Source organism: Candoia aspera, chromosome 3, assembly GCF_035149785.1.
Source record: "Candoia aspera isolate rCanAsp1 chromosome 3, rCanAsp1.hap2, whole genome shotgun sequence".
Taxonomy (NCBI): Eukaryota; Metazoa; Chordata; class Lepidosauria; order Squamata; family Boidae; genus Candoia; species Candoia aspera.
In genome coordinates, this window is record NC_086155.1 from 17,977,215 (window position 1) to 17,989,330 (window position 12,116).

Consider the following 12,116-nt stretch of genomic DNA (forward strand, 5'->3'; position numbering starts at 1 on the left):
GTGGGTTTCCACTCTGAGAAGGCTGACCTGCTGCCTTATGCATGCAATTGATGTCTGTGTATAATGCAACCTTTTCCTAAAGCACTATCTATCGCTAATGCCTTCTTGTTAACCCAGGATTGCTCAGCTTCTGCAGTGGTATGTCTAGTCTTAAAAGCGACCCTTCTTTTTCCAGAAGAACCGACTCCTTCACATAAAATCATCAGCCCACCCACTGGAGTTACTTACCCTCATGATGATGTCTCGGATTATGGCCTCAAGCCATACCCCTTCGCTTTGTCTAGCCTTTCGGCAGATCACATGGGCAGATATGGACAGCCAGATAGCATAGGGTCAAAATGCTACTTGGACCCTCTCAAGGCTGCAGGTCCCCCTACCTTGAGCCCTAGGATTGAGATAACACCATCTTATGAACTGATTCACTCGGGGGGGCCCTTCAGCAGCAGAGACACAGATCTATTGGTAGAGCATCAGTCCAGCTCAGCTACTGCTAGCCCAAGGTTTACCCTGCCAGTCCCTGGCTTTGAGAGCTACCGAGAACCGCTGTGCCTGAGCCCTCCTAGCAGTGGCTCCTCTGCAAGCTTCATTTCAGAGACAAATTTCTCTCCTTATACTTCACCATGCGTTTCACCAAATAATGGCCCTAGTGATGACCTTTGTCCACAGTTTCAAAACACCCATGCTCATTATTCCCCTAGAACCTCGCCAATAATGTCCCCACAAGCAACTGTCGTGGAGGATACCTGCTTGGGGCCACGTTCACCATCACCACGTCCCAACTCAAGGTCGTCATCGCCAGGTGCAAAACGGAGGTACTCTTGCACTGAGCTCTACGGGAGTCAGCACCCGAACACTTCTCCACGGCAATCGAGGACCCCTTCTCCACAGGCCTCTCCCCACATCTCCTTGAGAGAAGAAGGAGCAACAGTCACTTACACCCAGTTGTCCACCTCCTCTAGTCTCATGGATGCAATGAACAATCTCACCACTGATCCTTCCTGTGGAGTTCCCACAAAAATATGGAGGACCACCCCGGATCCTTCGCCGATGGCTTCCCACAAAGCCAGTATGCCATGTCATGTGCTTCAACCCATTGAATACATTGGGTCTTGTGAGCAGGACAACCGAAGGAACCCACCACCAGATTCAATCCTTTTAGTGCCACCATCTTGGCCAAAGCAGCTGATGCCTGCGATACCCATCTGCAGGTAAGTAGCATGTCTTGCATTTTGACAAATATTTATAGAATTTGGAATTGTTTCAGGTATGTGGATCTGTGAGACAGATTGTGTATAATACAGGAATATTTTTTTTAATGAGTAATTCTTGACTCTCCTCTTCCTCTTCTTCTCCTGAGCTGCTCCAGACATTCTTCTTCCTGAGACAGCAGCAAATGTCCCTTCGTTACCCCAGCAAACCAAGGTGCATAATATTGGAGGGAAGCAAATTTGTTACAGTGTAGAAATCAGCAAAACTTGTTTCTCCTTCTTGGCAAGGAAACAACTAACATTTTCTACCTTTCATTACATTCTAAATATGAGATAGTTGAGATCTCACACCGTGGTGGTGGTGGTGGTGGTGGTGGTGGTGATGTGTGTCCCTTCGTGCCTTGATCAGTTGAGCTTTACGTGGTAGACAGAAGTAAATGGCTGCATGTAAAGAACAGCCTACTTGTACCCTGTTCCTAAACTTAGAAACACACCAACAAATCACCCTGACCCCAACCTGATATGGAGAATATCGAAGTGGGGTACGTACAGGAGACAAGAGGTAAGAGTGACAAATCAATCTGTTTTTATTTTTAGAGCCTGATTATTGGGGTGGGGGGCAGGAACATCCATGGACGGTTGGGAGAATTTGTGAAATGAGCCACAATGGCTTTCTTTAGCCATTTCTCTGCAAGTGCTCATTCTTCATGATGCTTTTCGAAATACAGGGTGTGAAGTCTGTATGCTTTTCATGATACTAGTGAGGTCATTTCGACCCTAGAGTTGCATTGCATCTTCATAGCATCACTCAGCCATTGCTGAAGTAACAAAAGCCTGTCTGCATTATCAGTATTGCCACACTATGATGATTGGATGGCTAGTGAAGATGCTATACATTATTAGTATGGAAATAACCTAATAAGAGAAACAAATGGATGGATACTTTTGGAGGCTCTGCATAACCTTTAATATGATTGATTGATTGATTATTCAAATTTATATAGCCATCCATCTCATATATATGACTCTGGGTGGCTTACAAAAAATTAAAACAAATATAAAAACAAGAAAGGACAATACAACAATTTAAAAACCAGGAAAAAATATAAAAGCATAGAACAATCCATCATAAAATACAGAAAACTCACAGCCAAGGTAATCCCATTCGTCAAATAATCAGTACAGTCACTGCACTGCCTCCACCATGCTTCTGGGTCCCCATTCCAGTTGGCAAAAGCTTTCAGGGCCTTGTAAATAGCCAGCAGGGTTGGGGTCAGTCTGATTGTTCATTATTATTGCTCCTCCCTGAATTAATTGCCACTGGTCCTTATTTTGTTTAAAGGCATCCCAGTTAGTGATCATTGGCAAATTTTGAGCCAAAGAATTTACCCCATTTATGTGAGTTAAGTGAAAAAGCATTTTTATTTGTTCTCTATCTCCTGCCAATCAGTGGTTGATCCAAAAGAAAGAAAATGATTTCCAGCTGTTTGGATAATTATTGTGCATCCTGTCCTTGTTGTGTGCATGCTGAGCTAAGCTTCTTTTCTTTCATCACTTACACCCAAACTTTCTTCTCCCCAGCATTCCTGTTCAGTCTCTTCCACCGCTTGAGTGGCCCCTTTCCAGCCATTCAGGCTCTTACGAATTACAGATTGAGGTGCAACCCAAACCCCACCATCGGGCTCATTATGAGACAGAAGGGAGTCGAGGGGCAGTCAAAGCACCAACAGGGGGACACCCTGTGGTTCAGGTACGTTGTGTTTTGTGTGTAGGGTATTTTATAGTGCTGTGCGGTATTTGGATCCAAAGCTGGCAAGGGTGCTTTGATCCAGTGTGGGCACGGTCTCCCTACCTACCAGCTTAAGCCATGCCTTTTTCTAGGCTCACAAAGAAGGCTCAGGGACATACATATTTGTTTGAGCTGGGAGGCAATGTGGTGGCACCCTGCTTGTGCCTCGTTAACCTCTCCCTAACTCTAAGGCATATTTTCCTGAGCCTGTGGGCTTGCAGCATGAGAGGCCAGATATAGGCCCAGCTTCTTCAAGGATCAGCTGACAGGGAGAGAGAGGACACCATGCCAGTTCCAAAATACCCTTGATCACTTTGCATCTGAATTGCTATTTTAGAGCTTCCATGTCACTTGATAATCTAACATAGCTCTATCACAGTGTTTTTCAAACATGGCAACTTTAAGGTTATGAACTTCAACTCCCAGAATTCCCTAACCAGCATGTCTGGCTGGGGAATTTGTGGAGTTGAAGTCCACACATCTTAAATTTGCCAAGTCTGAAAAATACTGCTCTATCAGATCTGGAAAAACAGTACAATATTGCTGCAAAACAGGAGTTGGCAACTCACAGATAGCTTGCAGATCCTCTTTTCTGCTGTCCTCTCATGCTAAAGAGATTGAATTGTACTTTTGCCCCTCTGGAAATCAAAGACACATGCTTCTACTGGTAAATAGTTCTCTTCTGGCTGCTTATGCAGCTTAACTGCTCAGTTCCAAAAGATGCCATCAGATAACCATTTTGAAATTTGGTAGAAAGCTTTGCAAAAAAAATAATAATTTTGGCTCTGGTATAATTGGGTATGGAAGCAAATTTGGAAGAATTGCCTTTTCTGGTTTTTGGATGGTATGCATCAGCTGTAAATGTTCTGTTGGAGAGATGTGGACTGAAGCACCTTGTTGCCTTTCTGTAGGGTGGGGGCCATAATCAAGCAGTCAACTAGTTGGTTATTGGCTGCACTGCCTATTCCTCTTGCAGTATCTTCATTATATGATGCCAATACAAGATCTTTTCATTGGCAGGGCTGGAAGTGTGATAGGGGAAGAAGGAGATCAGTTGAAGCCTGTCACAGTTGGCACTTGGTTCAATGAGGCGTTTGATGGCGTGTTGTAAAGTTTATGTTGTTGTAAAGAGAAAGCAACACAGGCTAATTGGGTTCATGAGTTCGTAAGAGAAAGGTGAATGAGTTGGAGCAGGTTTTGTTGATTTTTTTGCAGTTTAGACTAAGGTCACAGATACCATGGGGCATTTTTAAAGCAAGGATAGGGAAACCACTCCCCTCCCCATATATTAAATTTGTATCCATCGCTTCCACCAAAATGAGCACGAGGCTGCTTTCAATGATACAATATAATTATAAAAACAAAAGTCTAATTAAACCATGAAAATGGGCAAATAAAATCACTATTAAATACAATTCAGTGAAAAAAAAATAAACCACACCGGGCAATTAAAACTTGTGTCAATAGACAAGTCCAGTTGTATGCCCAAAAGTGTCTCTGGATAAACGTGTCCCTAGAGAGGACCTAAACCTTGGTCTCTGATCAACCTAGCCAGTATGAACAGGAGGTGGGGATGATGGAGATTGTACTCAGATGACATTTGGAAGTTCACAGATGAGTCCACCCTGTTTTAAAACATTCTGTTGCCTTGATTACAGTTGTGTAAATGAAGGCCAACCTTGTTGGATTAATCAAGTTTAGCTCTAAGTGGTGGATGGAATTAAAATTTGAAGTCTCTGCATTAAGTAATGTGTTATGGCTGGGATCTAAAACAGAAACATTAATGTGCTGTTTTCTCCAAGGCTTTTTTTTAGTGGTGAAGAGGCAAAATGTACTTAATAGAAATGAAACAGGAGTGTATCTCTTTAACTCTAGACCCTCTTGAGGCAAAATTATTCCAAAGGAATCTGGTTCTTTTGTCTTCCCCTCTGGTACTCCCTGGTTGATACATATTTAACTTTGGTATTATACTGTCATAAAATGGAAGGTTTAGAAGAGATATCTACTCTCACCCCTTCTCCAGAGCATGAATCCTTTACTGAAAGCAAGAATTTCTTCCTTCTTTTTTGATGGAGGAGTATCTGGCTCATGCATTCTGGTTCTATAGCACTGCAAGAGCTGAAGCAATGTTGATACTCTAGCTTGGCTTTGATGCCAGCTCTAATCAGATATGCTAAAAAGTATCCAGGGAAGAGAAGATGGGTAGATAAGCTCTTTGTGGTCTAGTAAGAAAATTTTAATTGGAAGGAAAGTGTTCTTTTCTGCTGTTGGTTTGACAGAATGATTAAGAGTGAGGTGTGTGGGCTGGTATGCCTCTTAGTGCCCTTTAGGTATGTGGCTAAGTACCATTGCTTGGGTTTGAACCAAAAACCAAACCAGACCAAAATGGGGTTCAGCGAATGGTGGGATCCCAGCCATTAACTTTTGTAAACCAGACCATCCTGTTAAGCCATAGTGCAGTGCACAGATAATGGCTGGGTTTCTGCAACATCTCAATTGTAAAACTGGGTCAACTTGGTTTTAGGGTTTTCTTAACATGGATTTAGGGGTTAGCTTGTTGTATGAACCCAACCACCATCTCTTCATTTAAGCCCACACCATTCCCCAACCACCTCCTTAACTTTAAAAAAGAAAAAAGGAAGAGCCTGCTGAGAAGTGATAAGGAGGTCATAGACATTCCACATATAAGGTCCCTGCCTTTTATACTCCCTGCTTCGTGTGTTCTTGCTCTGAATTTTTCCAAATAGCTCCCCCTTTCTCAGTTACTTTTAGAGTGCTTAGGATGGGGAAGGATGGAGTAATTTGGATTAGGAAATATCCTGTCCTTCACCCCTACAAATAAAAGTGATCTATACTATGACATTGATCACCCAACTGTGAATGAAAAAGTTGTCTTTGAAGAGGGCATCTCTCTTTCCTTATGGGTCTTCCACAGAGCTTTCTTCTTGGTCTGTAGGCTGATGGATGGTAGAGCCACCAGATACAGCTGGTGCTATCTAAGGTCCCATGTGGATAGATAATACAGTACTCTTGAATTGTCCCATGTCTTCCCACCCAAGTTGTGGAAGTATAAAGTGGATAATTGGCTCTCTGCATGGAATCCAGCAATGTTGGTTTGTGTAAGAGTAGGGATGTGACACATCTATAGTAGAATTCTCAACATCCTTTTTAAACTATAGTTCCTATGTTTCTTTGGAGGAAACTATCAGAATGGTATATACAGTACAGTCCAATTTCCCTTGAGCTCTCAGACAGAGAGATATACAGATGATACATTATATCATACCCCTGTGTATGAGGTTTTGCATGACTTCCACCCCCCTCTTTGGAGGAGGGAATTTCTCTATTTTTACACAGTGTATATCCTGTATGGTCAATGTAACTTTGGAGGGAAGTGCAATTGTTAAAGTTGTATATAAATCTGGCTTACTGTATTGATGTGCAGGAGCATTATTTCTCCTGTAATAACTGATGCACAATCAAGCTAACTATTTTCTTGCTTTAAATCTGGATGAGTTAGGTTCAGTCCATCTGTGCAACTTGTGTCTTGTCAAAAGAAGACACAGCCATCTTCCATAGGCAATAGTTACTTTTAATTTTTTCCCTGTATGGTCTTATTCATACAGTAGATGATGCTTTGTATGCTTCAAAAGCAGGTGGCTTTATCAGCATCTGTGATCACATCTGAAATATATGCTGGACTTCTGAGTGACAGTTTGCACAGTTTGAAACTTGTTTTGTTGAGTGAGCTCAGATGTATTTTCTCATTGATTCTTTAACTGCTACTTGCCATTGCTTTATATGCGTGTAACTTTGGGTCTCCAGTTGTTCTGGCTTTCCAGGAAATAGTTGCTGACATACTGAAAGATGTGATAAGTCTGCTTTTGTTTACTTAAGTCTTTCAGGCATCTGAGGTCACCTATTGCTATTGCCAATATTCAGAACTATAATACTGACATTCAGAGTTGCAATATGGTTATAGAAATCATGAGATAACAATGCTCAATACCAGCTTGCTTTACACATCATGCTAAGCTATTATTTCTTTAGCCATTGTATGCTAAATATGTAGTTAGCCATTTCACACATCTTGCAAAGCCAGAAACTATGGTTTTCAGACTTGTGTGTGGTTTTTATACAACCACATTATGCAATAAATGACCCCAGCTGTGTTGGGTACATTCACGTATTAATTATACCAAGCTATATTTTCCTTAGCTGAGCAGATTGTATAAACATGTACCATGACTTCAGATTGTGGCAAGGTAGAGAGTCTTAGCCACAATATGAAATCATTATTTGTTTCAGATATTCTTTAGCTTTGGAATCACATATTGTCTGAAACCAGACAGGATAATTAACTAATGGTGAACTCTTCCTTCTAGCCTATAGATGTAGATAAATGTGGCAAATAAAGTCATAGCTGCTCCTCTAGCCTGTTTTTTTTTTACCCTCTATGCTTGGGTATGTAGTTGGGTATAAAAGCAAAAGTTTTAGGGGAGGAATTAGACTTCTACCCTGTGGCTCTGCTTACGAACCAAAAATCTGGAAATGATGGTCAGGAAGCGACCATAAAACCAGGCTAGGGAGTAGAGGAATTGTAAACTACTATTGAGAGCAGTTCATTGGTCTTCTGGGCATGTACCTTGAGTAAGCTTTCTTATCCATAGTAAGTGTAGCATAGCATTGTGTTTTAGAATCAAGCAGGCAGTGAGAAAGACCACTTTATGGTTTACAACAAAGAGTACAGAGGATTCTTGGTGTTGGGACTATGCTCAGGGAAGAGAATAACGAAAGGATCAAACAGTCCAGAAAAATGAAAGGAGACTTCAGGAATGGGATGGGCAAGGTGGTACCCAAAAGATTAAATAATATTCAGAATTAGTCTTGATAGGTTAGAGAAAAGGGCTAAGAATAAAATTTAACAAAACAAATGCAGAGTCACTCATTTAAGAAACATATCAAATGTGCATTATAGAATGGGGAATATCAGGCTTGGCAGTAGGTCTTGAATCAGAAACATGATGTGGCTTCAAAAAATTGCAAATGCAATTTTAGGCTGCATCAATAAATATATAAATTCTAAATCATGAGAAATATTTTTTCTCCTTTATTCTGTGTTGGTTAGACCCCCTATCAAGTATTGTATCCATTTCTGGGACCACCTTTTAAGAGGATTCAGAGAAATTGGAATAGAGGATAGAATAGAGGGCCATGAGCAAAATAGGACTAAAAATCATCCCTACAAAGAGAGATTGACAAAAATGGGAATGTTTAACTTCAAGGAGGGAAGACCGAGTGGGGATATATGATACCACTCTTCAGGTACTTCCTTTACCTTCAGGTAAAGGAGAGGCAAAGCCTGTTCTGTATCATTCTAGAATGCATGGGTCTTAAGTTATAGGAAGACACGGTTCAGTTGAACATTAGGAAAGAAAACCTTCCTAACAGTAAGTGCACTTTGAGAAAGGAACTTATTACCCAGAAAGGTGATGGATCTCCTTTGCTTGATGTGTCCAAGTTCTATAATTTGGATTCCTGCAGTGAGCAGGGGTTCACCTTGATGGACTAATTGACCCTTTTCAACTCAGTGTTTAAGTTTCTTGATATTTGGTTGATTTAAAAAAAATCTGGTGGCTGAGTAATACACTATAATACATGCTACAAGAGCGCTACAGAGCTGTAGAAATCAATTTGCAAAACCAATGCAAAACCAGGAAACGTGTTCACGTTGTATTCTCAGGAGTTCATCATTCAGGACTGGGCCATTTTTGGTACTGAGATTCTGCATTGATCAGTTTGTTTTCACCAGCCAAGTGGCTGAGTGAAAATTTGGCAGTCTGTTGCAAGTTCTGCTTCTTGTTTAATTAACTGAGGAACCACATTTTTTTTAAAAAAAAGTTTATTATCTCTTTCTAATAATCCAAGCCAGCTCCTAGAAATCTCCTAAACCTCTGCTACTTTTTCTGCAACACCATAAACTCTTGAGCTGAGGTAGCCATGTGCACAACCACCAAAAATGTAAGATGGAACTCCAATGAATGGATAAAAAACAGCCTGTTTGGACTTCTAAGTCCTAAACAAACAGAATCAAATCTATTAATAAATTCTAGTTTAGCAATTTGATGTTGTATGTGTTGAAGTGCATGCCCCCATACTAACATTATTCAATAAAGAGTTTTAAGAAGGGGACAACAGAGTCACTTGCTGAGATGGGTGGCTCTAGAAATTAAATAAATAAATAAAACTGCTACACTGAGTGAAGAGTTGAAAAATAACTACTCCTTTTTAAAAAATCTTTCTCGTTCTCTGTGTGTATGAAAAGAAGGTTGTACTCCACTGGATCTGATATCCTCCAAAGCTTTGTCTTGTGGTTTTGCTAACTGATGCCACTTCCTCTTCATTGCATGCTTGGTCCCAGGAGCTGGCACTCTCCATTGAGAGTGTGCATTTGTAGGGTGCTTCTAGAACACCAGAACAACTATCTGTCTGTTAAAACGAAGAGCCTCTGGCAGGGCGAGAGGCATTCAGCGAGGACATGGGCTTTTGTGTGTTTAACGTCTTGTTCAAGGGCCAAGGCTAGCAATAACTGCCTCTGTTTGGGGGACAAAGGCTGGTGTTGACATGAAAATTTGTTCCCTCCAGGTCGGCACAGATGCTCAATTCAGAGAGGATGTGACAAACATATCCTTGCTCCTTGGTAAAGCTGAATTCGACCAACTGTAGTTAAAAAAGAATGCAAGAAGACTTGAGGGGGGATTCAAACTGTTCTAAACCCAGAAAGATGGATATAAACAAATGATTATTCCTTGCTGATAACTGTATTCGGCTTGTGCATGTGGCACTTGTTTTCCCATCATTGAATAGATGGTGCTAGGCTTTGAGCAGTCAGACTGAGATCCAGACAGGTTCAGAGAAAAGAAGATGATAATTAATGTGGTGATTCATACAATTCATGCACTTTTTTCAAGGAGACAGCAGTGTGTGTTTTCTCAAAAAATGATTCCCCTTCAGCTCAAAGTGACTGTAGGATTGTAACCCAAGTGCAGTAAATGTATGTATGACTTGGGGAGTTTTTCACACATTTTATTACTCATGATAGCTAAAAATAGAACTTACTTATTCAGAACTGAAGCTTAAAGAAATAAGAGTAGTCACTTTTCTCTATCATGTCCTGCTTGTCACTTTTCTTTGGGTATCTGTCTAATCATATCTAAGAGTTGTTTGATAAAATGTGGTTTAACGCTCTTAAGCATTAACTATTATTACCTTTACTGTAATAGAGACACTATGAATGAAAATTTAAAGTTTCCACTGATTTAAACCTCATTAAACAGACAGTACATAAGATGTGATTTCATATTAGTTGCAACTGTATCTAACAATCCAGCAGCAAGTGTTTTTATAGTAGAAGTACAGTTTTTGGCAATTGTGATTTTTATTTTAGAAGGAAAACAGCCACAACAGATGGGAAATGAAATGAAATGAAATGAAGAGACAGCCACAAGTTCTTAGCCACAATTATTTTTCTGCAATTATGTTAAGATTTCAAATTTACTTAAGTTATTTTAAAACATTTCTATAATGCCCTTCTTCAAGATAACCACCAGACTTCTATATCATGCACTCACCCTGCAAAATAAGTGGAATTTTATCAAAAGTATGGCTGGGGAAGTTCATATTGCCTTTCACTTGTAACACTCTTGGCTTTCTTCATTACTTTATTTTTGTTTTTCTTCTCCATGAAAGAGCCACATGGCACAAAAGGTAAACAGGTGCACACTACCTTTGATGGGAACCTTGGAGAGCACTCGCGTGGGAGCATTCCATGGTTTGCATGGAAGACTTGCAGTTTGCAGCAACAAAATTTATACAGCTACATGAATGTATAAAGTGTTAATAACAGGGAGTTGTTTAAGCAGCAACACTTAGGATGCTGGGAGAGCAAAGAGGCTCAGCTTGGTTCTGCGCTGAGTTGGTGCAAAGCAATTGCCCAGGGAAAGGCATTCCTCAGTTGAGATGCCCTGCTTGAAGAATGTCTAGCAGATGCAGGTTTCCTTTGATAAAAGAGGGATTTGAGGAAGGATCTTGGCAAATGACTTTAGAAAGTACTTAGGTAAGGATGTGGAGGTAGGCAATGCCCTCCACTGTTTTACACTTCAGCCCTGTAGAAGAGACCCCATGGAAAGGGGTTTGGGAGCCATCCATGATATCCAAAGGTCACGAAAGTGCCTGTACTGTAACAAATGAAGAAGTGGTCCATCAGTTTTGGGGTCCCAGGAGTCTAGGGTTTTACCTTTCAATCTGGCTTGGTATTAGCCAGGGGATTTCTTTCAGGAGCAGTGAGAAGTGGTCTGTGTTTCAGACAAACATCCCTTTCTACAATGACTTCCCTGCCACCTGGTGTTAAGGTGCCTGTTTATCATTGAAGTCTTGGAAGGTGACAGCAACTAGCTGGCCTTGGCTGATCCCCACAAAAACTAAACAGAGTTGCATCATGTCAGTAGTGGATGGGAGACCACTTGGAAATCCAAGGACTATAGGCTAGACTTCAAAATTGAAAAAAAAATATGGAAGAAATCTATGGCAAAACAGTGTATTGCTGTCAAGGGAACTACCTGGACATGTTCATATAGTCCAATTTGAAGGAGTATTTATTTTGCTTATCATTACAAATGCATATCTTGAACAAGGGTCATCAGACTTTGTTGACCATTGGGCAGTTTCACCAAATGGTTCCCATGCTGAGGGTGCCCATATATTAGAGGGCAAAAAAGCGCTAGGGTGTGCTAGGGTGCAGCCAGCCATCCAGCCACCATTTTATTTTCTAAGAACATTTCTGGAGTCTTGATGGAGCCCAGAGGCGTTGTTGAGAATATTAGTTATGTTTAGGCTGGTGCTTTGCTTCTCAGCATGCTAGCTTCCCACCAACCTTTTAATTAAAAGACTCTTTTTTTAAAAAATGGGGCATGGAGCTTGCCAAATGTCAAAGAACATGTTAGCAGGCATACTGCCCCCTGCCCGGTGCCATGTTAATTACCCAGGATCTAAAATTGTGCTGGTAAAGAGACAGAATACAGAAGAAAGTTTTTCTGGAAAAAACAGGCAGGGAAAAAGTT

The 12,116-nt window shown here is 40.8% G+C and overlaps 1 protein-coding gene across 1 annotated transcript in view; it reads left to right on the plus strand.

Annotated features, from left to right (window-relative positions):
- The window catches only part of NFATC2 (nuclear factor of activated T cells 2), a 148,426-nt gene that overhangs the window by 16,925 nt on the left and 119,385 nt on the right, over positions 1-12,116 (plus strand). The window contains exons 2-3 of the mRNA XM_063300047.1: positions 176-1,208; positions 2,790-2,958. Coding sequence (XP_063156117.1) covers positions 176-1,208; positions 2,790-2,958 — 1,202 coding nt within the window. The remainder of the gene's footprint in view (positions 1-175; positions 1,209-2,789; positions 2,959-12,116) is intronic.